This window comes from Amblyraja radiata, chromosome 34 (assembly GCF_010909765.2).
Source record: "Amblyraja radiata isolate CabotCenter1 chromosome 34, sAmbRad1.1.pri, whole genome shotgun sequence".
NCBI classification, from domain to species: Eukaryota; Metazoa; Chordata; class Chondrichthyes; order Rajiformes; family Rajidae; genus Amblyraja; species Amblyraja radiata.
In genome coordinates, this window is record NC_045989.1 from 15,336,329 (window position 1) to 15,363,634 (window position 27,306).

The following is a 27,306-nucleotide window of genomic DNA, read 5'->3' on the forward strand; positions in this document are numbered from 1 at the left end:
CGTAGCCCCTTATCCCCTTGGCAGCTAAAAAACCATCTATTTTAGTCTTAAATATATTTAAAGTTTCTGCTTCCACTGCTCCCTGGGGCAGTGAATTCCATAAATTAACCACCCTCTGGGTGAAGAAGTTCTTCCTCATCTCAGTTTTAAAAGAGCCCCCCCTTATTCTGCAACTATGTCCCCTAGTTCTAGTTTCCCCGATCATTGGGAACATCCTCGGTGCATCCACCCGATTAAGGCCCCTCACGATCTTATATGTTTCAATGAGATCGCCTCTCATTCTTCTAAACTCCAAAGAGTAGAGTTCCAGCCTACTTAACCTTTGTAGGCTTTAGGCCAGCTGGACAGGACATTTTAATAGTGTAGATATATTTTGTATATCATTTTCAAATATATAAATGAATTTGTTGATGCCAACTTATGTTAATTTCAAATTTACAATATTGGTTTGAATTTTCTCTTATTCAAAGCTTCTCAGTCTCAGAGTTGTGATAATAGACTTTCAGGTCAGAAATGTCACCTGTGGGTGTGGTGCGGGGTTGAAAACCCCATTTCATATTGTGGCTGCCTTTGGAGAGATTCCTGCCTGCAGGTAATCTGACTGACAGCAGAAGCCATTTATCTGGGTATTTCATTAGACAGAAGCCTGCAAGCGGGTGGTTGCATTGCAGAGGTGGCAGAAAGCATTGTTGGGGTAATGGAAGGTTAAAACAGCTGATGTCCCATTTCAGATTAAGGGCTGAATGATGCAATGGCTTTCCTGGTCAACTTTATCCAATGGGAAGGGTGACCAAGTGATGGATGAAGGTTGTCCATATGGTGCTATCAGTCATGTGTGCCATTGATGGGCGTGAAACATTTATCAGCATTAGGCCTGTATCCCTTTATATATTCCCCATTCAAGTATCAATCAGAGCATTTTTTAAATTTTTATTTTTGATTGTAATTGTTTTGCTTCTACCACCTCCAGGTAACCATCACCTGTTTGAAAACCTTACCCCTCAGATCTCACAGAACATAGAATAATACACTACAAGAACAGGCCCTTTGGCCCACTATGTCTGTGCTAAACATGATAATAAATTAAACTAATCTCCATTACCTGCATATGATCCATGTCCTTCCATTCCCTGCATACTCATGTGCCTGTCTAAAAGCCTCTTTAACACCACTATCGTATCTGCTTCCAACATTACCTCGGGAAACCCTTCCCAGGCATCAACCACTCTCTGTGTAAAAAAAATACCTTTCCTCACACATCTTTAAACCTTCAAGGGGCTGTCCCACTGCGGCGACCTAATCTGTGAGTTCAGAAGAGTTTGCCCTCGACACATACTCGCAGCATGGTCGACACAAGGTCCTAGGAGGTCTTTGTAACTCTTACTTCATGCTCGAGAGTAGTACTCGAGCATGAAGGTGTACTCGAGGCCTCAGGCAGGTCGCGGCGTATTTTTCAACATGCTGAGAAATGCCCGCGAGTAGAAAAAGGTCGCCGTGGAAAAAGTCGATTTTTTTTTACTCGTAGGTTTAGTCGAGGTAGGTCGTAATAGGTCAGCATGTTATTTGTAGGTAATCGAGGGTAGTCAAAGGTAATCAAAGGTAGTCGAAGGTAGTCATAGATAGTCTTCAACATAGTCGAAGGAGATCGAAGGAGGTCGTCTTCACTCTCCACTATTTGGTGTCCAATTTTCCCGAAGCTAGTTGAAGCTAGTCTTCAACATAGTCAAAGGAGGTCTTCAACATGACACTTTTGCAAACTCTCCTAAACTCTTCTAAACTTGCCAATTAGGTTGGACAGCCCCTTCACTCTCTCACCTAAAAGCTATGCCACCCAGACATTTCCACCCTGAGAAATAGGTTCTAACTATTTACCCTACCTCTGCCTCACATAATTTTAAAAATTTCTATCAGGTCTCTCCTCAATTTCCAATGTTCCAGAGGAAACAATCCAAGTTTATCCAATGGCTGAGACTCTAGTTTTTTTTCCGATATGTGAGTTTACTTGTCATTGGTATAACCATTAATTTAAATGGTTAGAAAATTAGACCTGGATACATCCAATCTGCTTGAATTTCCTCCATTCCAGCAACATAGGTAATAATTTATATCTGAACACAAAAGAAAAATATATCTGACCCCAGATCTATGCTTCAATCATTAACAATCCAGGTCATTTTTCAAATTTACTGCTTATGTGAAGTTTCAGATTATTAACAGTTTTTCATCTTTTTATTTGATAAAAACCTATGTACCTTGTAGATAGGCTCTCAGCATCACTTTGATTTATTCAACATTTCATCCTATAATATGTTCTTCTCTTCCTCAAATTTGAAATCACTTATCTTGGTTTTTACTTTGAACTTTCCACTTCCCTGCTTCTTCCGATGCTATTGCATGCAGTTACTGCATTGTTTGGATGATTATTGCACTGATAAAATCAATGTCCTGGCCTGATTTGGACCATTTGCTTACCAGCTGGTGTGACACTGGTGAAACAGGTGAAGTCAGCAAGTGGTTGGATTCAGCCCAGAATAAGTAAAAATAAAACTACCTGGCTTAGACTAGTGTTGGAGAATTAAATGAGGAATACAAAGCCAGAACAAGGAATAGGAATTTTGCATCAAAATTTATATTTAAATACATTTTCAATATGTTCAACACAGCATCAGTTCAGTACTAACTGTGCTTGTGCAGATGAATTGATAAATCCTGAAAGATTTAAACTACTCATGAGTGGAGGCATAATTGATATTTTGATGAAGATCCTTGATTGTCCATTTTCTTCTACAAATGCCGCCTAACCCAGAGTTCCTATAGCAATTGTTTAACCCACGAGGGACATAATGATTTAATTCAAACAGTAATTATTTTTATTAATGAATGCTTGAACGCAAGATTTTTTTTTCAGTAGTTAACATTGATAAGAGAACTGTGACAGTATTGCATTAGAGTGTAACCCCAATCTGTAGGGAGCCTCACTGATCTGGTCCTGCGTTAAACATTCAGGTGAATTGAATTGGTTTGGATTGTCAATCTCTGTCATACTTTGAATCTTTCTGTGTAAACAATTCAGGTAACAAGGGGGTTAAGAAGGAACTGCAGATGCTGAAAAATCGAAGGAACACAGAAAATGCTGGAGAAACTCAGCGGGTGCAGCAGCATCTATGGAGCGAAGGAAATAGGCAATGTTTCGAAACGTTGCCTATTTCCTTCGCTCCATAGATGCTGCTGCACCCGCTGAGTTTCTCCAGCATTTTTGTGTACTGCAGGTAACAAGGGCACTGGCTGAAAGGTGTTCCTAGAACTGACAACTTGGGAGAACCGGATTAATGATAGCACAGGCAGAATTACTAATTCAAGTAGTCTGGCATCAATAGTGAACTTCAACTACTCGCAGCTTCAGGCTAATGAACCCAGCTAAAAAGATCCTTTTAATTATCCATAGATTAAGCAACTATTGTTATTGCTCTAAACAGTAAGATCTAATTCTGCTTTGGACAAAGGTGCAATGAAATGCAAAAATAACCTTCAACATTTTTACTATTCCATCCATGAATTTCACAATTATCATTATACAAATCTTCTGCATGTTCAGTGTCTAGCTGTCTTATGAAGAAATATGCTATCAATGTTATGTAATTGAATTTTAATATGCTCTGAGATAGGTTGCGGGTTTGTAATGGTGCTGAGAGATACAAAATACAATTAATCCAAAGATACTATTGTGAATCATACTTATTAATGTTTTAAATTTAATGTCTTCATATAAACATTACATTCAGTTAATGAAAAAAATGGGAGATGAAAATGCTCTAGCTATTTTGAGTAATTCAGTGGTTTCTCTTTTATTTGGTTTCTTAGTTATTTTATTAGAAGTTATTGTTTGCTCATTTTCTATAGTTTCCATTGTTTTGTTTTTATTTTTAGCCAAGCTCTTTGCTCATAATTCAGATGTTCCTCGGTCTAAATTAATGCCATTTATTTTTAGATCAACAGGAGTATTTTTGCTGCCTAGTGAAATATGTTAGGTTTCATTTTGCTAGGAGCATTCATTTCCAGACCTTGTCACAGCCTTAGAAAAAGGACTAACTACTAGTGGTGAGTTGAGAAGCCTTTCAACTATCTAGAGTCATTCACCATAGAAGCAGGCCCTGGAGTCCACTGTGCCCATGCTGACCGTCAAGCACCCATCCACATAATTCCCGTATATCAGCACTTAGTCTGTAGCCTTTGATGCATTTGCAACTCATGCTTTCCCAGCTCAATTTTAAACATAATGAGATTACTAGCTTCCCCCACCTTCTCAAGCAGTATGTTCCAAATTAAAACCACCCTCTGGATGAAAAAAAATCCTTTAACGCTCTTACTCCTCACTTTAAACCAAGGCGCCTCTGGTTTTAGATGTCTCCAGTATCCTCATAATTTTATACCTCTGTTAGGTTCCTCCCTCAAGGAAAACAGGCCTAGCCAATCTAGTCTCTCCTCGATGAATGAAATGTTCTCTCCAGATAACACTTGGCGAATCCCCTCTGCACTCTGTCTGGTACAATCCTCTTAGCTGCTTTGATAATATTTTACAAATTTTGAGGTCCATGTGCCTTTAACAAGAAAGACTTAACATTGAATTTTCTTCAGAGAATTTAGAAATAAATAATTAACATTTTTGTTGAATGAAATAGCATTGCTTTTCACTAAGCATCAGTACCTATAGAGGTCAGAATGGTAGCAGATTCTGCACTGTGCTGAAATAGCTATGCTTATGTCTAGTAATAGCATAACTGGCCTGACATCACTTGGCTAGAAAGTGAACTATTATCCTAACTTCTCACAAATTGTTCCTGTTGCAAAGTTGGAAGGTGAAAAGGGCCAATGGAAGAATTACAAAAGCTAAACACTGCAGATGTTGTAAACCTGAAATAAATCCAGGGCAAGCTGGAAACACTCAGCAGGTTGGGCTGCATCTATGGGGATAGGATCATAGTTATCCTTTCAGGTTAATGACCTTCCATTAAGTCATTTTCTGATGCCAAATCACTGATCTGTACCATTAACTCTGTTTTGCTCTCCACCGATGCTGCTTGACCTGCTGAAGGAATCAAGGGATATGGGGAAAAAGCCGGAACGGGTTACTGACTTTGGATGATCAGCCATGATCATATTGAATGGCGGTGCTGGCCCAAAGGGCCAAATGGCCTACTCCTGCACCTGTTTTCTATGTTTCTATGTGTCTATGCTGAGTATTTGCTGCAATTGCTGGGACTTGGTTATCTTCCTTAGGACGCAGGTGTCAGGAGAAGCTGACCTTCTGTTTGCGTGGAAGGCTCTGGCTGCCAGGGGATGAAACTGAACATTCAGCATGCATGAAAGTACACCTTGACCCAACAACAGAATAATAGTCAGAGCAAGAAAAGAGCAAACATATTTCTAGCTATACTGTAACAGTTCTGTTATCACATAACATTTTCTATTGAAATGAAATGGTACCAGAAAAGAATTTACGTTAACGTTAACAAATTTCCAAATGTGTGGTGCAAACTTTTCTCCAGAAAGGGACTTTGATGCGTGGTTCCTGTTGTGGTATTTGATGCTGATGGCGTTACAATGAGTACTCATCCTTTCAGTTATTTATATACAACATTTTTAAGTATCCACATTAAGACCTATCCATCAAGGGGAGTGAAGCTGAATATTTTACGTACAATAATACCAGCGGCCAAGGTACAATATGTACCCTGTTTGCCAGATTTATACGGTAAATATTGTTCTCATTCCTGTCAAATGCATATTACCTGTAGGCAGTCTCAGTACTCAAAATTAAATGAACAGAACATCGAATACAAAAATATTACCATATGTGACATTTGTTACAGATGACATGATTGAACCAGAGAGGCAGAGATCTGTCCCTATAATCTTAAAATGTCACAGTGTGCTCTAGTGACTGCACTTACTTGGATGTTTGTTGATCGACTTCAGAGAAGTACAATATGCGATAAAAAAAATTACTGCACTTTTTAATAGATTTTGTTTCATGAGTTGTAACAAAACAGTTTAATTCGCAGTTTTGTTTTCTGTAGCTGCAACATGTGTTGAAAGAAAGGGATGCATTGCGTTCGCACTAACCAACCTGATCTCCCAGTGGCTCAGCACTTCAACTCCCCCTCCCATTCCGAATATGACCTTTCTGTCCTGGGCCTCCTCCATTGTCAGAGTGAGGTCCAGTGCAAATTTGAGGAACAGCACCTCATATTTCGCTTGGGTAGTTTACACCCCAGTGGTATGAACATTGACTTCTCTAATTTTAGATAGTCCTTGCTTTCTCCCTCCTTCCCCTCCCCCTTCCCAGCTCTCTCACATGGCTACTATCTCCGCCTCGTCCTTTCTTTTCCCCGCCCCCTCCCGACACCAGTCTGAACAAGGGTCTCGACCCGAAACGTCGCCTATTCCTTCTTTCCATAGATGCTGCCTCACACTGAGTTTCTCCAGCATTTTTGTCCACCTTCGATTTTTCCAGCATCTGCTGTTCTTCCTTAAACAATACATTTATATAGCTTCCTTCGCCTTCCTTACAAGTAATTTCAAAGGACTTTATGGCTAATGTTTCATATAATACAATACACTGCTGTGAAACAGATTTAAACTGTACAGTGGGGCTGTTACTATATAGTATTGCATTTTGGAAGTGGAATAGAAACTGCAGCCATTACTGTGCAGCATTTTGTAGCCACTAACTGGATTAATTCAGTCTTGAAATGTAGGAAGAACAGAATGTGGTCAGCAAAGGACTTCTGTGGACCACTGATATATTATGTTATTTCTGTATGGTGTAGTGTAACTGTATTCTACTGTAATCTACTTTATTCTAAACTACTCATTTTGCACAATATGACTCCATAACAGGCTATTTCAATCAGTAGTTCATTTGAGAACCTTCACCTGCTGGAATTCTTCCAGTTTAATTGGGTGAAATTAGATTTCAATGAAAGCTTTCTTCAATAAATTCCACACCTCAGTATTAAAGTAAACCTTTAAAATTGAGAGTTTTATTAGAAAGACTGCAGTCAGCAGATGATAAAGAACTGATTTAAGTCAGGTTTTAAGAAACTTCTGTAGGTGATGTTACAAAGGTTAGTTTTGAAACTGGCTGCTCTGCAACTGTTGAACAGGTCTAAACAGAAAATTTCATTAAAAGCTATTTGGTGATTTTAAGATGTCATTAACTTCTCACTAAAATCACTGCAGTCAAGGACATCTAACAGGCACATTATTCAGATGGACTGGTGAATATGTGACTAGCTGCCAGCGAAGGTGACAGAGGCAGATACAATTACAGTGGTTAAACTGCATTTGGACAAATACTTCAACAATATCATGAGCATCGGGGAAGAATTAGGCCATTCAACCCATCGAGTCTGCTCTGCCATTCGATCATGGCTGATCTATTTTTTGCTATTAACCTCATTATCCTGCCTTAACCCCATAACCTTTGACACCTTTACTAATCAAGAACTTATCAATCTTCGCTTTAAAAATACCCAATCACTTGCCCTCCACCGCAATGAATTCCACAGATTCACCACCGTCTGGCTAAAGAAGTTTCATTTCATCTCATCTCTATTATAAAGATACATCCTTTTATAATGAGGTTGTGCCCTCTAGTCCTAGATTATCCCACTACGGGAAGCATGCTCTCCACATTCACTCTAGGCTTTTCATTATTGGTAGGTTCCAATGAAATCCGCCCTCATCCTTCTAAACGTCTTAGCGAGTACAGGCCCAGAGCCATCAAACGCTCCTCATACGTTAATGATTTATCCCCGGGATCATTCTTGTAAACCTCCTCTGGACCCTTTTCAATGCCAGCACATCCTTCCTCAGATATGGGACCCAAACTGCTTACAATATCTAAATGGGAGCTTGCCAGCTCCGTAAAAAGCCTCAGTATTACATATTTTCTTTTATTTTGTAGTCCTCTCAAAATGAATGCTTACATTTTGCATTTGCCTTGTTAGGAAAGGTGTAGAGAGAGAGAAGCTGAATATGATCAAATAGGATTAGCATAGTTAGATATCACGGTTAGCATGGACAAGGTGGGCCAAAAGCCCATTTCTGTGCTGTATGATTCCATAACTCGAGATGATCAGTAAGACTTTATGTTGTGTAAGCATGGTTCTCCAATTCAATTTATGGGTGAAAGCAGCAATTAAAAAGAAAATGGGGAGCAGTTATTCTCAGTCACTTTATGTGAATATGAACTATAGCAAAAGCAACACTTTGAACCCTACTTTCATTGACTTTGTTCTATAAATGTGTCCAGAAAAGAAGTTAATTTGGTTCAATTCAGCACCAAAAAGTTGTAATTTCGGAGAAGAATGTTTGTGTTGGTTTGCCAACCAAGATACTGATTTTACGAATCTGACCAATAGGTTTGTAAGGATATAAATGTAGAGAAGTGCAAACAAATTGGTCCTGGGCAGCAACTTTTCACTGGGCCACGGGAAAGCAAACGGCATCAAGCTTGTTTAAATGTCATGCTGTTCTCAATGGTGAGACTCTCACAAAATACTCAACCAAGACATTACATGACATTAAATATGCTATAACATTTCCCTAAAAATGATTATAAAGCAAAGTTAAAGGCTTACTGTGAGGTATGTGAAGCCCAAGAATTCTCTTCTAGATACCCCTTGCATTTGATGTGTTGTTGTGGAGAGGTGCATAGATATATACAGTGATATATGATAGGAATAGAATGCTTGACTTGGCAGGTCCTGTGTGATTTTTATCCAAGGTTCTGAGAAGTACGGGCCAATTACGTAGGAGTAAACCTGTCATATTATTATTTAAACACCAACTTCAAGTGGGTCCTCTTTAAATAACTTACTTGTCCCACATGGAAGTGATCCCTCAAGACCCACAACCCTGGCCAGGTGGAAACTCAATACCCTCCACCCCACTCCCTTGAGACTCTGAAACCACTCATTAATCTCAAACCTGTTCTTTCCCACCAACAACCTTTCCCCTCCTCCAGGATTATAGTTGCGACGAAGGTTGTCCAAAGAGTCAGCAGGACATAGGTCAGCTAGAAACATGGGCAAAGTGACGGCATATGGAATTTAGTCTGGACTCATTGAGGCGTTGGGACATCATGTTGCAACTGTACAAAAAATTGGTTCCACCACACTTAGGAATTGTGTACAGTTCTGGTCATCATACCATAGGAAGGAGGTAATGGTAATAGAGAGAGTGTAGAAGAAACACCCCAAAATGTTTAATGGAATGGAGGATTGACATTATAAATTCCATCAGCCATCATTCTGACCAACTTTGTTGCTAGGTTTATTCTCAGGCACCTGAAAACTGATTTAATAGAGGTTATATAACTATGAGGGACATTGGAACAAATTATGGTCAGAATCTTTCTTCCACAGCAAGGGAACTAAAACTAAAGGACACAGGTTTAAGGTAAGAGGGGCAAAATTTAAAGAATATCTGAGGAGTAGGTTTCTCACACAGAAGGTGGTAGCAGTATGGACGAGTTGTCAGAGGTGGTGGTAGAGGCTGATACAATTACAATGTTTAAACGGCAAATACTTGGATAGGTAAAGCATAGAAGAATACAAGGCTAATGCAGGCAAATGGGATGATGAAGGTAGGTGGGCATCACGATTCATTTGTGCATTGTATATTTCTATGATAATTACAACTTTAGAAGCTTGAAATAATTTAAAATAAACTTAGCATCTCCTTTGCTCATATCCAGAATGGTACTATCTCCACTATCGCCACTACATTCACTGTGATCATGGGTTCTATATTAGATGGCATAACATTAGGAGTGAAGATACACCAGAGTTTACATAAGAATCAGAACTAGAATGAACGCAGTGATAAAACGTGTAATGGCAGCAAAGGCCAACAGTTTCCTAGATCCTTAAGAATTCTACCCCTGGGTTTTTAAGGATAGTGGACATACTGCTGATGTTTGAGCCATAATCATATAATTTTCTTTCAATTCGTGAACGCTTTTATATTGGAAAAGGTCCCGTCTGACAAATAATATTAGACCTTTGTAGAAATGACTAAAAGTGTCTACAGGCATATGTCAATGCATGTTAAATCTACCTACATCCACAAAGCATTTCATCAAACCCCCCAAAACTGACTTTTAATTGAAGGTGAAGGTCACGGACTTCAAGTCAAATTATTGACTTATTTTTGGAAAGATGCTGAGTGGCAAGAGTCAGAGAAAAAGGAAAATGAAAGTTACCTCGATGATGCCTCATGGATCTGCAGTTACACTTAATTTCCATCATTGTAAGCAGCTGGTAGGATAGAAAGCCACCTGGCCAAGTTTACCAATAACACAAAGGAAGATGGCATTGTCAGCAGTGAGCAACACATTAAACACAAGGTGACCGCAGCGTGACAAATGGATGTCAGTGGGCGTCAATGTGACGTTTAAACATTTTGGATTGAAAAGAAAGAGAAATTTACTTCTAAATAAAGAAAATCTAAAACCAGTAATAAAACATCAAAATTGTCAAATCTAGTTAATAAACTATCCAGAGATGCTGCCCGTCTCACTGAGTTACTCCAACATTTTGTGTTTATCTCTAGTTAATAACATGCTGGCTTTTCTATCCAAAGTGTCTATGATGAAACAAGAATACAAAGCGCTAGATATGCACATACTGTGAATAATTCTGGGGTCTACCATTTGAGCAATGTTTGTGCTTTGATGACGTTAAAATACATTTACCAGATTGGTTGCTGGACTTCAAACCTTAAATTATTAAAGAAGGATTACATGCACCATAGTTCCATTGTCATAATTTCAAAGACTATGAGGTGATTTTGTAAGCATTCCCCCTGTGGGAACTAATGTAGATGGTGAAGCTGGTGATGTTGTTGAAGAGTCTACTACTTGGAGCTGTGGTTTTAAAATGTAGTCAGGCCTTTTAATATTGGATTTTAGACATGGGTGCTGAGTTTCGAACTCTTTACTGCAAAATCATAACTATTGCGAAGTAAATTTTTAATTGTGAAATTGAGTTTGTTAATCTTTTGTTAACCATAGATATCAACGAAAATGGGGCAAAAGCAAATATGCGTAATTAGATCACATAATGCTTTTATGACTTTGTGAAAAGTTCAATTTACTTTCCTAATCTAGATCATGGAAACAAAAATGTATTGTTCTATACATTCTGGATTGTTCCGTCACCTTGGTCATGAGTTCAAGTCCTATTCCAAAAACATGATCGCAAAATCTCGGCTGACATTACAGTGCATCACAGATATAGTAACACAGATAGATGCTTATTTCAGCATCAAGCTATGGCCTTCTCTGCATTCTTGGTTATGAGGCTGTCCCACTGTACGAGTTAATTCAAGAGTTCTCCCACGTTTCCTCTGGTTCGAACTCGGAGAATTAAGGTAATAGTCGCTCGTAGGTACTCGGGGCTCTCGTGGACATTTTTCATGCTCTAAGTGGGATATCTGCGTGAGGTAAATGGGATTGTGGTGGCTAAAGAGGTGAGGAATTTCAAGATGTTTAAAAATATGCTGGGGTTCATGTTTGTGTAGGAAGGAACTGTAGATGCTGGTTTACTTGACAAAAACTGCCGGAGTAATTCAGTGGGTCAGACAGCATCTCTGGAGAAAAGGAACAGGTGACGTTTTGGGTCGAGATCCTATTTCAGACTTGAGTTTGCATTTTGTGTCTCTCCTTGGGGTTCATGTTGGTTTGCTGAGTTCCAGCTTTGGTGCTTTCAGTAGCAGTTTCAAAAGACCTGCCAGCTAATTGTGTTAAAACTTGCAGGATCTCTGTTATTGCAATTAATTTTCTGCTGTGGAATCTTGGCCAACTCGGCCTTAACAATAAATGTCATTATGTCACAATTACCATAATGCCGTCAATTTATTATTTTTTTGTGAGATGATGGTCGTATAAAGTGGTCTAGAGTAAATAAATTCCTTGGCACACAGTTAGTATTTATGATCTATGCAAAATCATAAATAGCCCAGTTGACAGTGTTTACTACTTTTCAGATCAATGCATTTGGCTGCAGGACATATGCATTCAAAGAGAGAATTTAGTCTTTGGAATTATTAGAACTGTAAGTGTGTGCAACGTCTAAAGTGATTTTTTTTGGATTTTACAATGTTAATTTTCAGTCTAGGTCATTGAAATAAAATGCAATTTATAGTAAAATTAAATGAATATTGTCATGATGCTGTCATGTTATTTCCTTTACTGCAAGTTTGTATAAAGAATTTGGATAGAAAATAAAAGCGTAGGATAGAAATAGGGTACGGGTGATTGCTGATTCCACACTCTATTTTTGAAACTAAACTAAAATAATTCTTACAACAGGAGTGGGTGCTTAGAGCAGTGGTATTTATTGCCGAACATTTCTACTATGAAATATAATGCAAATATACATAGATTAAAAGTCTCTTCAGAGGCTGTGAAATAATTTTCAAATTTGAAAACTCCAGGGTGATCCTGTAAGGAGGTTAAAGAGCAACATTGCCCATGGGGAATGGTATGTTGCAAGGTAAGAGATTTAAGTAAATAATTTGAATTGAAATTATAACATCTGCGTAATGCTGCTAATTTTTGGGCAATTTTGTCAATAAATGTTTAAACGGACAAACTTGTATTTGTTAGAGTTCAAGAAGGAACTGCAGATGCTGGAAGATCGAAGGTACACAAAAATGCTGGAGAAACTCAGCGGGTGCAGCAGCACCATAGATGCTGCTGCACCCGCTGAGTTTCTCCAGCATTTTTGTGTACCTTTGTTAGAGTTATTTCAGTTGCTTTGAGGAATTAGTTTAATTGCAGCATGATTCCAAATGGAATTAGCTTAAGGGACTGATGCAATGTAGTTCCAGCAATGGATTTCTGGAGGGATATGTAATTGAGCGTAAACCATTGCTCAACAGCAGTAAATATTGTGTAAACTCGGCTAGTTACCACTTTGCATGGATCTTAAAACAATTTTGAGCAGTGTCTCTCTGAACCACATTACGTTAGCAATTGTTTCTAAAGCAGTGCTCATAAGTTACAGAGTCATGGCATTCAATTTCTTTTCTTTCACTTTCAGAGACTGGATGAGTGATTTTTTTTTTTATCATTGCAGTCGATATTTCAAACTGATCATGGAAATTGCTGGTGTTGTTACGATGTTTTCAAAAAGTCTAGAGGCAGTGATGTTCCTATTCTAATTGGTATATCAATGTTTTTCCATTCATATTTGTTCTTGGTGTTCAATTCAAGGGGATTGCACATAGACCTTGACCTGAAATAATGCCGAACATCTTTTGGCTCCATAAATGCCGCTTGACTTGCTGAATTCTTCCAGCGTTCTGTTTTTGTTGCTACAAGTAACATATTGATTCTTGTCATCCAAAGAGCTGGAATGCTGATCTCAAGGGAAGAACTAACCAGAGTGGCTGGGAAATATTAGATTTGGTCAATTTATAAACGTATAAAGCTAAAATGAGTAATGGTCACCATGATCATAAAATCTGATCCACTCATGTTATCCAGGGAAGGAAATCTGCCAGCCTTAACCAATCTATATGCATGTGGCTTCAAAACCACAGCGATGTTGTTAACTCCTCACTGCTCTCTCAAATGGCCCAGCAAGACATTCATGGTCAATTAGGAAATTATAACCTTGCCAGTAAAGTATATGTGCTAAGAATTAAATAAACTGAGTAATCAAAACCCTGGGAAATGTAATTTAACAAGGAAATGTGAGATTATTCAATTTGGATCTGAGAAACATATCATAGGTACATTAACAACATTTAAAATAAATTTGGACCGGTACATGAAAGGAAAAGTTATAGAGATATGGGCAAACTGAGGAAAATGGAAAGGTCTGTTTCTTTGCTATATGACTCTGTAACTCTAATATTTTCTAAATAGTGGCAAACGAGGAGGTGCAGTGGAACAATTCTGTTTGCGTTAATATCCATAAATATTAACAGCAAATTAATCATAAAATGTTGGCCTTTATTTCAAGGAGGTTGCATTTTTAAATGTCAAGAAGTGTTGGTTAAATTGTACAGAGCAGCGCTCAAACCCCGTTTGAACTGATGCATTCAGGCACAGGATCTCAGGAAAGGTGCATTAGCTATGCAAGGAGTACAACAAACATTCCACACGATGTCTGAGTCTGAAGATGTGAATTATAACAAAAGACTGAATAAACATGTTGCAATCTACATAGTTTAAAGATAATTGTGACCGAATAAAATTGTGCAAAATGATTGAGTAGAAACATATTTGTTTCCATAAAATGTGAAGGAAATTCAAATTCCGCTCCTCTAAAGTGGCATTAGATGGGGATTTGTACAGGTTGATGGGGAGAGGCTGTTTGCAGGTAAAGGGATGTTTGACAAGTGAGTGGATTTTAAAAGTAAGGTAGGGGGAGTTCAGGGACAGCTTAGAGTGAAGGGCAAGGTTGGCAGGATTAGGAAACGCTGGCTGACGAGGACTATTGAGGCTCAGGCCAGGAAAAATAAGCATGTATATGTCAGGTTGAGGCAGCTGGGATCAAGTGTGTCCCTTGAGGAGTATAAGGCATACAGGAGTACACTTAAAATATAGGAGTGCAAAAAAGGGGCCATGCGATACCCCTGACAGATAAGGCATAGGAGAATCCAAAACGACTCTGTAACTATATTAAGAAATGGTAAGAAAAGGATTTGGAGAGAATTGGTCTCCTGAGGGTTTGAGTGATAATCTGTGTGGAACCACGGGAGATGAGTGGATCCATAAATTAATACTGCTCACCTGTGTTTACTGTGGCAAAGGATGCGTAAACTAGAGAGATCAGGGAAGAGAGCAGCGATCTCCTGAAGCCTAACGACATGCTAAAGAAGAAGATGTTGGAGATCCTGAAGCACATAAAGGTGGATTGAAAGTCCAGTGCCTGACCGGGTGTATCCTGGGATTTTGTCTGAAGTGAAATTGCTGGTGTCCTGGCAAGAGACTTTTATATAATTGATTCCCACATTTGAGGTACTGAAGGATGGCTAATTGATAAGGGAAGGATAGCGGATGTTGGCTACATGGACTTTGAAGTTGCTCCGGAAGGTAATGGGCCTGTCAAGAACAGCGCTCCCCCCGCTTGCCCTGTCCCCCGCCTGCATAACGGGCTGGTGAAGGAAGCGATGTGTGTGTGTGTGTGTTCCACTGACAGTCGCCGTTCCAGTTGCCGATTTTTCAGGCGACTGCCGGCAACTTGACAGTCACCAGCAGTCGCCTGAAAAATCGCCCAGGCCCATTAGAGTACATGAGATCCAATATGAGATAGCGAATTGGGTACAAAATTGGGTACAATATGGTAGGGGTCAAAGCATGGTAATGGGGGGTTGCTTTTCAGATTGCACAACTGTAACCAGTGTGTGCCGCAGGGATCTAAGGTTCCAACAGGACATAGAACAACTGAGAAAATGGACTAGAGAGTGGCAGATGAAATTTAACTTAGATAAGTGGGTTGATGGTAGGGTCTTTGGAGTGTTATTGAATACATGGAGTGCGAGTACACAATTCCCTGAAAATTATGACAGGAGTAAATTGAATGGTGAAGAATATATGTAGCATGTTTGCCTTCATAAGACGAGGAACTGAGTGTAGGAGTTGGGAATTCACGTTACAATTGTATAACTTGTTGGTTAGGTCATATTCGAGTAGTGTATGGTGTTCTAGTCAACACACAATGGGAACAAAGTTATAAGCCCATAGAGGATGTAGAAAGGATTCATGGGAATGCTGCCAGGCCTGGGGCTTAAGTTATTAGGATATTGGATCGGCTCGGACTGTTTCCCTGCAGTGATGGAGGCTGATTGGTGACCATGCAGATGTTACAAAATTATGAATGGCATTGATTGGTAAATAGCCACATTCTTTTTCCAAAGATCGGGGAGTCCAAAACTGGAGGGCAGAGTTTTAAAGTATGAGGAAAAAGTTTAAAGGGAACCCCAAGGGCAGGTTTTTCAAATGAATGAGTGTGTGGAATGAGTTGCCAGAGCAAGTAGATAAATCATAATGTTTAAAAGACATTTGGACAGGTATGTGGATTGGAAAGGTTTTGAGATTTATGGGCCAATTGCAGGCATATGGGACTAGTGTGGATAGGCATTTTGGTTGGCATGGATGAGTTGGGCCAAGGGACCTGTTTCTGTGCTGTATATCTATGAATCTCTGAAAGGTTGGATGGTGCATGTATTAGAATTTCAATATATGTATGCAGTAGATGTTTTTGATTCAGGATGAGGTTCAGGGCACTTGAAGAGCAAAGCTGACAAGCTTTAGACTAATGCCCTGCTGCTCTGTTCCTCTCCCTCTTTGGTTCTTCAAGGGTTTTAATAATGTGTAGAATTCTACTCAATGGTGTAAAGTAACTTTACATCATTGCTTTCATCTCACATTAAGATACATTAAAACATAAACATTGATTGTTTTTATTACCTTCTGCTGTATCACTCAATACAACGTGCTGGCATCAAGTCATCCAAACACCAGAAATTCTCTCTTTGTTGTCTGATTCCTGACTCTTTTATTTAGATATGAAACGTTAAAAAAAATTCTGAATGGGTTATTTACGTTAACTAGCTGGAGCCACGAACCTGTCATATATCAAGTGCATTATTTGAAGCTAATAATCTCCAACTATTGTGAAATAAAATCGAAGATTTTTTAGATATCACAAAAATAGGTTGAAGTTCGTATATTTTATAAAATTGATGGATAAGCTGGCCTCAAGTCTTTGCCTCAATCCCATGGTGAGGACGAGATGCCTTAAGGGCCTGTCCCACGAGCATGCGACTGCATGCGGCAAGCGCGACCTAACGTGGTCGCTTGAGCCGTACGGCCTCGCGGGGCCGGTCCCGCTTCGATCGTCGGAGCCGTATGGAGTTGTGCGGAGCTGGTCCCGACATTGCGCGGGGCTCCGAAAAACTTCCAAAAATTCCGCGCGGCAACGGCCTGCCGGCCCGCAGCCGATTTGAGGCCGTACGCATCGCCTCGATGGGCGTGCGCAGCGTCTCGACGCCGTATGCAGCGTCTCGACGCCGTACGCAGAGTCTTGACGCAGTACGCAGCGTCTTGACGCCGTATACCTTCGCTCGAACTTCACGTCAACTCGTACGGGATAATTCGACCTCCGCGCGCCCCCCGCTTCCGGTTTGGTCGCGCTCGCCGCATGCAGTCGCCTGCTCGTGGGACAGGCCCTTAACTCCCCTCTACCCAGCGCACCCACATACTTCATGATTCTAAGCAAAAAATGTAGAAGGGAAATAAGGGAAGTACATTTTCTGAGAAACTCCACTCCAATTCCCTCATACATTAGTACAGCACAGGAAATCATAAGAGCCACGTATTCCTTATCGGTTAATGAATTTACACATTATATGATGTAGCATCTGCCCCAATGATAAACTTAATCCTAAATTGCTAATTGGAATTCTTTATAATTTTCATAATTCCAATTATCTATAATTGAATGAATGAATACTTTATTGTCGCATGTGACAAGTCACAGTGAAATTCTTTGCTTGCATACATACGCAAGGTATACCCAAAACACAAAAAAACACAAAATGGTTTAAAGAAAATACTGGCCAAAACAGTTACACATGAAATTTAGTAGGCCACAATCTAATTTCAGCAGATGGAAAAGAGGGCGGCATATCCACTTAAGATGAAAGGAAGCTTGGCAGCTGATTTATTTGAAGACTTAATGTGTAGGCGATTCATCTTGGCATTCAATTGCCACTGGCAAGATACTTAGTCAAAACAGTAGAGTACATGTGAGAAGATGTTTTGATTAAACTATATCTAACAAGAGAGAGTTAGATTTAGCTCTTCAGGCTAAAGGAATCAATGGATATGGGGAAAAAGCTGGAACGGGGTACGGATTTTGGATGATCAGCCATGATCATATTGAATGGCGGTGCTGGCTCGAAGGGCCGAATGGCCTACTCCTGCATTTATTTTCTATGTGTCTATGTTTCTATCATGCATGTCAGCAACAGCTTGAGTATTTTGTAACATCCAGTGAGTTTTTTTTAAATTTTTTTTTAAAATTTTATTTTTTATTAGAAGTACAGTAAATTACATCCAGTGAGAGTTAACGAGACGTTGGAGATATCAAACACTGGAAATTATGACAAAGCGTCATGAGGATCATCCACTGTTGGGCCTTGAGTTAGTAGGAAAGATTGGATAGATTTCTGCTTTACAACTGGAAAGGGAATTTTCTCTTGAGGTGACTCTGCAGAGTTGAAAATATTATGAAACACTATAAAGTAGTGTCTTGATCTGAAACATCATCTATCCATGTTCTCCAGAGATGCTACCTGTTCTGCTGAGTTACTCCTGAACATTGTGTCCTTTTGTGAAAATCTAGAAATGGACTTTCTGCCTCTCTCTGTAATTCTGACTTTGCAGTATGACAGTGATCCAATTTAGCTTGTAACTTAGATTCGTCCCACCTGAGGAAACTAATGTCATGTTTGTGGTAAGATCGTCAAGGAAGTTTCAGACTGGTATATTAAACTGTGGGGATAAAAGTTGGGTGGATGGAATTTAATCCAGAACGAAGCCAATATTATGGCTCGTCAAATACGTGCAGAACATATACAGCAAATGGCAAGGATCTAAGGCGTGTTGAGGTACATAGAAGTATTGGGGTACAAGTTCGTGATTCCCTGAAAATGGTGAAGCAGGTGGATAGGGTAATGTGATAAGCATTTGACATGCTTGCCTTCTAGGTTGGGCCATTGAGTACAAGAGTTGGTACATCCTATTTATCCAAAGATGCTGCCTGACCCATAAAGTTATTCCAGCACTTTATGTCTATAGTTGGGACATCATGTTGTAGATTTACTCCACTTGAAGTATTGTGTACAAGTCTGGTTGCCACACCAAGGAAGATTGTGGTAACATTAGAAAGAGATTCAGCAGGATGTTACCTCGGATGGTGGGGTTTGGTTACAAGAATGGATAGTCTAGATTGTTCTCTCTTAATTAGGAGACTGAGAAATGACTTTATAAAGGTTTAGAAAATTATGAAGGGCATACATATGGTAGTTAGAGTCTTTCTCAGGGTAAGACGTTCTTAAAACTTGAGGGTATAGATTTAACATGAAATGGGTGATCTGAGGAGCAGGTTTTTCACATAGAAGGTGGTGGTGGTATGTAACAAACCTCCAGATATGGTGGTAGAAGTAGATACAGTTACTGCACTTTAAAGAATAGGTACCTGGAGAGTAAGGAGTAGACAAATGATATTAGCATAGATAAGCATCACAGTCAATGTAGATGGGGAGAACCAAAATGACCTGTTTCTGTTCTGTACAATATTAGGAGTATTTGTATGAAACACAAATAAGCAACTTTTACAAAATTATAAAGAGAAAATATAATGGTAGATAAGAATTCCACTTCAATCTTATAAAACATGTTGGCACTGTTATGTAATAATTTGCATTACTAAATCATATTGATTATTTTAGGGCTGGAAGTGTGCTGTACGGCATTGACAGCATGCCAGATCTACGTCGGAAGAAGACTGTGCCCATCGTTCGAGATGTGGTGAGTTAGAATTTGATTTATAGTATGGCAATAATTGAAATATATATTTTATTCTGGAGAATCCATGCGTCTGAGATGAAAATATTCCATACTCAGGGAGGACATTATATTTAACATGTAGTTGTATTTCCTGCCTTTAGATTGGGCAGAGATGTTGTTTGGATCAGTTGTGTCTGGTACTGATCGCGGTAAGCTGTCTGAGCTCCAGATTATGTCCTGAGCACTTGTTGAGGCTGGTGTAGCTATTTGCACTTTGCTGTATTAGTGAGGGGTTTGGTGTGAGTGCGCAATGAATGTCCACCAAATGTATGCAGATAGAGTGATCGCAAAGTGAATGAAGATTGCATCCCGACAGTGCCATTTTGGTCATTGTGGAACTCCATAGCTTACAACCCAGCAGGGGATATGAATGTTGAATTCTCAATTTCAAGCAACTTCTACTAACACTTGTCCTCTTCCTCCACCCTAGTAATTTAATCAGTTCCACAGTTAGCAGCAATGTTTCCCTCTTGAGATCAGATCTTACCTGGCCAACAATTAGCCGACCAGGGAACCACCCTGCCTGAGGCCATCTGTTGCTGACCATGGTCTTATCTCGCCTCCAGTTCTTCCCCCTCCCTTTTACTTTCAGCCTGAAGAAGGGTTCTGACCCAAACGTCACTTATCCTTTATCTCCCAAGATGCTGCCTGGCCCACTAAGTTACTCCAGCACTGTGTCTATCTTTGGTTTAAATCAGCATCAGCAGTTCTACGTTTTAGAACTCGGTGTTCCCTTAAATATTTTGCCTTGTGTTGCAAGGCTGAACAAGCAGTAAGTCAAAGGAAGGAGACCGAGTCTCACGCAGTATTTTTGAAAATGAATCTTCTACTGATTATGAGTTGGTTGGTGGTTGGTTTCTTCAGGTGGTGACGTTATAGTTGTTTGCAGTTGCGGAGATTCAATGTAAGGAGGTGACGAGACTGGTGCTGAAGGGCTTTTTGTGGATTTTGGGTTCCTGGTTGAACATTACTCCAAGATTTGGATGCATCAAAAGCGAATCTACTTTCAAAATAGCCTTATTATAGTGGGCATCCCTGGCCCCTGGCAAGCTGAGCACTGTTCGGAGCGTTGTGTTTTGACTGAGTGTTTGGTACATCTTCCAGAAGTAAGATGGGTTTTCTACTTTTTACTGCTCCATCAAAGCCTCCAGTCCAATACATGTAAATTGTAGAGCAACCATTGTGTTATACCATTCTTCATTGTTTCCCAGAGTTTAGATGGGGGGGGGGGGGGTAATCTTATCCGAAAAATGAAAGGCCTGGATAGAGCGGATGTGGAGAAGTGTTTCCACTGGTGGGAGAGTCTAGGACCAGAGGTCATAGCCTCGGAATTAAAGGACGTTCCTTTAGGAAGGAGACGAGGATTCATTTCTTTAGTCAGATGATGGTGAATCTGTGGAATTCATTGCCACAGAAGGCTGTGGAGGCCATCAATGGATATTTGAAAGACAGAGATAGATAGATTCTTGATTAGTACAGGTGTCAGGGGTAATGGAGCGAAGGAAGGAGAATGGGTAGAGGGAAAGATAAATCAGCCATGGTTGAATGGTGGAGTTGACGATGGGCTGAATGGTCTAATTCAGCTCCTATCACTTATGAACATGAATGTCAGCTAGTTACTGGTGCAAGCACAGTGCATGTTCCCTTTAAGTGGTACAGGTCTAGTTAGCTGACACCGCAATCATTATAATTATGAGACATCACTCTGTTTGTATGTTGGAGCCAGTATCTTTCAGTAACCAGTTCCTGGAAGGATATGAGTGAGGATGCTGCTGATTAACTTGGTCTTTAGTTCGTTTCTCTGCCCAGGTCTAGGAGAAATAACATACTCATTGTGAATAGTGCATTAGTGATTTTCTAGAATCTATAGAATACTAGACTAAGTGGGACCCGTTGGGTCCCATGTTCACACGGGCGGGCTGGTCCCCCGACGCAATATTCCACCTCTCCACCAATTCCAATATTGGTGGCCAGTGGGGGGGCTTTCTGGAGCGCTGGTATGGGTTCTTGGGGTGGCAGCTCAGTCCCTCAAGCATGATCTGCTGGCAGCTCACTCACTCAACAGGAAGTAAGTGCATTTGCAGTATTGCCTTTCAACTTCAAGCCAAAGCACCCAAGCCACCATTTGCAGTAAGTAGTGCCTTACAACTTCAAGCCAAAGCACCCAAGCCACCATTTGCAGTAAGTAGTGCCTTTTAACTTCAAGCCAAAGCACCCAAGCCACCATTTGCAGTAAGTAGTGCCTTTTAACTTCAAGCCAAAGCACCCAAACAACCATTTGCAGGCAGTGCCATTTTACTTCAAACAAACCATATTTTCATTTTCAAACCACATTAAGGGGACTCACAGTTGAGTAGTCATGTGTTCAGTGTTATTCAGAGCTCAGAGAGATGTGACCCTTTGGCTTCATCCATCTTGCAGATACTGAGTGAGGCACACCACTTCCTGGTTTTATAGTCCCTCCCCCTCCCTCCAGCAGGGACAGCAGAGAGAATGGTGAATTTAAAAAAAACATTAATATCTCTCTGATTTCATCCATGGGAAAAATCCTCCAGTCCAGGAAGGCGGAGGGGGGCTCTGAGCGAGGTGGCCAAAAATGACGGCCGTAGGTGGCGGCATTCTCTCGGAAATCGCAGCACAATGGGCCAAAAACGGTCAAGATCAGACTTTTAGTAATATAGATTTTGATTATTTAATGACTGACATAGAAATTCATTTAGATAAGAACTTTATTGAAAATTATCTGTGTGGCTGTTACATTTGTTTTAAAAGTTCCTTAAAATATGATTGATTTTAATTTTGCAACTGATAGTAGTGAAACTAACAAGTAAATTATTTTCTTCCCATGCTGCTTGGATAAACAGGCGATGGTATGTGCTTTCAAAATACTTAAATTATGTGAATGCACTATTTTGTAAAATTCTGCAGGACAAAGATTTACACCAATGAATTAAATAAAAATCACGAGAAACTTGGCTCACTTCAGCATTTGTGAATATTTAACCATTGAAATATGGCCATGTGTAGGAAGGAACTGCTTCCGACATTTGACTTCTGCAGAAGGAGGGTCTCGACCTGAAACATCACCCATTCCTTCTCTCCAGAGAGGGGACTGCCTGTCCCGCAGAGTTACTCCAGCATGTTTTGTCTCTCTTTGGTTTAAACTAGCATCTGCATATATCTTTAAAATATGGCCGTAGTATTGCTGGCACTCCATTGTTAACAATGACTTGGTATTAAAGCGGGCAACTGAAGATGGACAAGGATAGCTCATTCATTAAGTTGAACTATGTGCAATTCACACTTTAGTACACTGGTCTCCCTTTTGGTGAAAATAAGACAAGGTGACTGCTTCATACACATACATGGGTTGTGACTGAATGGTTGGAATTAAAGATGCTTTAAAGGTAGTTATTTATTTTATTGAGGAGAGACTGGTGACTAAATAGAGCAGCCATGGCCATTCTGATATTTAATTGCTTAAATACTCACAAAACTATTAGATTATGATTTAATTAGGCAAGTTCCAAATTATCTCAATTCATTAGCATAACTTTGACTATCATCATAGAGTCACTGTGTTGTATAGCATAGAAAGTGGACCAAGCACTGATCCCCTTAACACACACTGGTCACAGGCCTCCAATCTGAAAAACAACCCTCATCCCCTTCCTTTCACCAAGCCAATTTTGTATCCAATTTACTAATTCACCTTGGATCCCTTGTGTTCTAATCTTCTGGACCAGCCTACTATGCAGGATCTTGTCAAATGCCTTGCTGTAGTCCATGTGGACTAGAGAAGTAAATAGACTGGAAATAAATGACAAATGAGAGTAGTTGTTTGGTTTCTAAACACAGCCACCTCGTCAATTCAGTGCGATATTTTGTCTGTTCTCTCGGCATTTTCTGAATATAACATATAACTTCATCTTGTGTAACAATCCAGAATCTTCTTAACTGAGCTTCCAGAGCTTATTTTCAGACAAATTATGGCTTGCAGTTACACACAGTAGAATTAGGCTAATTTTGTTCAAAGTTAAATATGATAGGTTTTGACAGGTAATGAAAATATTCAACACTAACTGATTATATGTTTTGCACAAAACGCATCAATTTGGTTTTCCCATTTTGGCATGGTCTCCATTAATATTAGGTTTTATATTCGGATGAAAGCTTCCTGTTTACCATTTTTCCCAGTCCACTTTATTAAAATAAGGTACAGACGTGCAAGATTTGTCAACCACATAGGTAGCTAGAGGATAATATTGTCTTATATAAATCCCTCTAGGGTATTAACTAAAATAATTTCTGAACTGCTCCCCACAATATATGGTACATTAAATTGCTGAGTAGACAACAATGCCTTTACATGCTTTGTTGATTGCTATCCAGGAGCATATCTTTGTCAATAAACCTTGAAAATGTCTGAGAATCGAATCCTAATTGTTACAACAACCAAGCAGTGAAAGTGTATATCATTGGTTTTCTCTGAGGATCACTGCTTATTTCAGCATTATTTTTTTGTGTGCTTACTTAATAACACTTAAGTCTGTGAAAGTCAAAACACAAGGACTGATTTATAATCTAAAATTCTGTAGATCATTGAAATAACCATATTTTTATTTCACATAGAATATTGGTGTCAATCTCAAAACAAGTATTTGTTGCCCATTCCTAGAAATGTATAGGTAGGAAAAAACTGCAGATGCTGGTTTAAATCGAAGATAGACATAAAATGCTGGAGTAACTCAGCGGGACAGGCAACATCTCTGGAGTGAATGAATGGATGACGTTTCAGGTCGAGACCCTTCTTAAGAAGTATGTATTTTTGTGTACAGAACTCTAGTAATGCACCAGTACCACTTACGAGAAGCACTGGCCAAGAAAAGAATCTGATTCAATTGATAGAATCAACTGATTCCCAATATTTTTCATCAGTATTTGTGGCCCCATCCAATACTACCTACAGGATTGTTTTTAGGAATGACAAAAATGTTAACACATGGATTTCTTATTACAACATTTATGAATATAAATGTCTTCCCTTTGCTTATGGTAAACATTTGAACTCCTCTCAACAGACCCTTGCTGCGAGAAAAGCAGGCATTTCTTTTGCCATGACCACAAGAACCTCGGTAAACAATCAAGAATTGGTAAGTGTGTTTCTTTAACAATTACACGTCTGGTAAGCTTTTTCAGTTGATGAATAACTCTTTTGTAGTGAGAATTTTGGGGAGGTCACGAAAAACATGATTGAACACATTGCTCACTAGAAAGATGCAGTTCTTCCATAGTTACACCCAATCGGTTACATGCAGAAGTTGGTCTGTTTCCATTAAAAATGCCTATTTGTAACAGAAAGAAAAACAGATTCAGATGCTCATGACAATAGGAGTTTTGAGCTGAAACCTGCATATTGTTTTGCACTCGATGGCAAATTGATTTTTTCTCTTGGTTCAATTTCTTCTAATCTTTCTGCTCATTCAACCAGAGGTTGTATTGTGGAAGCTGTTATCATCAGTTTAACCATTTTCAAATAAATTATCAGTTAAAAGTCATGTTAATAAATATATTCAAACTCATTTTCATCAGGCATTTTCAAAGTCCTGGCCACCAATTTAAAGGTCACCTAGTAATAAAAGAGAATAATCATTTTGAAAAACTGATATTGAGGAGAAATAACATGAAATATAATTTGCCTTTATGAATAGGAAGGATTTAGAGTACTATGGGCCAAATACAGGCAAATAGGACTAGCCCAATATGCCAAGTTGGTCTGCATTGCAAGCTGGGCCGAATAGCTCTGTGACAACTGGTGAATAAGCCTAGGGTTTGCATTCCTTCAATTGATGATTATATCACAAGAGAACTTAAAATATGTTCTTGAGAAGAAAATAAAATCTGATAGGATGCTGGAGCTGTGGAAAATTATCAGTTTAATTAAATGGTATCAAATATTGAAATCCTGTGAAATTATAAAGTATTTTAATTAACTGAATTTAATGGATTTAATTCAAATGTAAAACTTTGAGAAGTAATTTGGGAAGAACTCTTAAATAAAATGGATATACTTTATTTGATGTCCTCATGTCTCAGATCGTACATTCTGCAATGGGCTTGATTCGGGGTTAAGAAATCACTGAGTATGTATACTCTACTCCAATTTTGCTAATCTACCCAAGTAGATAAAGCCCCTCATCTCCAGAATTATTCGAATACGTGTGCTATACATTTGCTTTAAAGAGGCGGTGCACTGGTGCAGTGGGTAGTGCTGCTGCCGCCTGACAGCTACTGTGCTGCTCAGGGCTGATCTTGACAAGGCTCGGTGCTGGGACCGTAGCTATTTACAATATACATCAATGGTTTGGATGAGGGGATTCAAAGTAACATTAGCAAATTTGCAGATGACACAAAGCTGGGTGGCAGTGTGAACTGTGAGGAGGATGCTATGAGAATGCAGGATGACTTGGGCAGGTTGGGGGAGTGGGCAGATGCATGGCAGATGAAGTTTAATGTGGATAAATGTGAGGTTATCCACTTTGGTAGCAAAAACCGGAAAGCTGATTACTATCTAAATGGCGTCAAGTTGGGAAAAGGGATCTGGGGTACTTGTACATCAGTCTATGAAAGTAAGCATGCAGGTATAGCAGGCAATGAAGAAAACAAATGGCATGTTGGCCTTTATAACAAGAGGAATCAAATATAGAAGCAAAAAGGTCCTTCTGCAGTTGTACAGAGCCCTAGTGAGACCACACCTGGAGTATTGTGTACAGTTTTGGTCCCCTAATTTGAGGAAGGACATTCTTGCTGTTGAGGGAGTGCAGCGTGGGTTTACAAAGTTAATTCCCGGGATGGTGGGACTGTCATATGCTGAGAGAATGGAGCAGCTGGGCTGGTACACTCTGGAGTTTAGAAGGATGAGAGAATATCTCATTGAAACATATAAGATTGTTAAGGGCTTGGACACGCTAGAGGTTGGAAACATGTTCCCGATGTTGTGGGAGTCCAGAACCAGGGACCACAGTTTAAGAATAAGGAGTAAGCCATTTAGAACGGAGATGAGGAAACACTTTTTCTCACAAAGAGTGGTGAATCTGTGGAATTCTCTGCCTAAGAGGGAGGCAGGTTCTCTGAATGCTTTCAAGAGAGAGCTAGATAGGGCTCTTAAAAATAGCGGAATCAGGGGATATGGGGAGAAGGCAGGAACGGGGTACTGATTGGGGATGATCAGCCATGATCACATTGAATGGTGGTGCTGGCTCGAAGGGCTGAATGGCCTACTCCTGCACCTATTGTCAATTGACTTTGGGCACTCTCGGTGCAAAGTTTACACCTTCTCCCTGTGACCATGTAAATTTCCCAACCGGGTACACTTGAAAACCCTTCATCAGTTCTGAGAAAGAGAAAAAGTATTTCCGCTGTCTGGTTAGCATGCAACAAAAGCTTTTCACTGCACCTCGGTACATGTAACAATAAACGAAACTGAACTGGAAAAGCAAAAAAATGACACATGTCAGGCAACATCCCTGGAGAAGATGGATAGGTGACGTTTCGGGTTGGGACCCTCATTCAGACGTGAAGCATCACCTATCCATGTTCTCTAGGGATGCTGCCTGACCTGCTGCCTTCCACCTCCAGTTCCTACAAGA

At 39.7% G+C, this 27,306-nt stretch overlaps 1 protein-coding gene across 4 annotated transcripts in view; it reads left to right on the top strand.

The window, feature by feature from the left end:
• Positions 1–27,306, top strand: part of unc13c (unc-13 homolog C) — a 378,167-nt gene that overhangs the window by 191,307 nt on the left and 159,554 nt on the right. For 3 of the 4 annotated variants that reach the window (XM_033050677.1, XM_033050678.1, XM_033050675.1), the window contains 3 exons: positions 19,540–19,618; positions 22,522–22,527; positions 24,739–24,810. In XM_033050677.1, coding sequence (XP_032906568.1) covers positions 19,540–19,618; positions 22,522–22,527; positions 24,739–24,810 — 157 coding nt within the window. The remainder of the gene's footprint in view (positions 1–19,539; positions 19,619–22,521; positions 22,528–24,738; positions 24,811–27,306) is intronic. The other variant, XM_033050676.1, reaches the window with a different exon arrangement.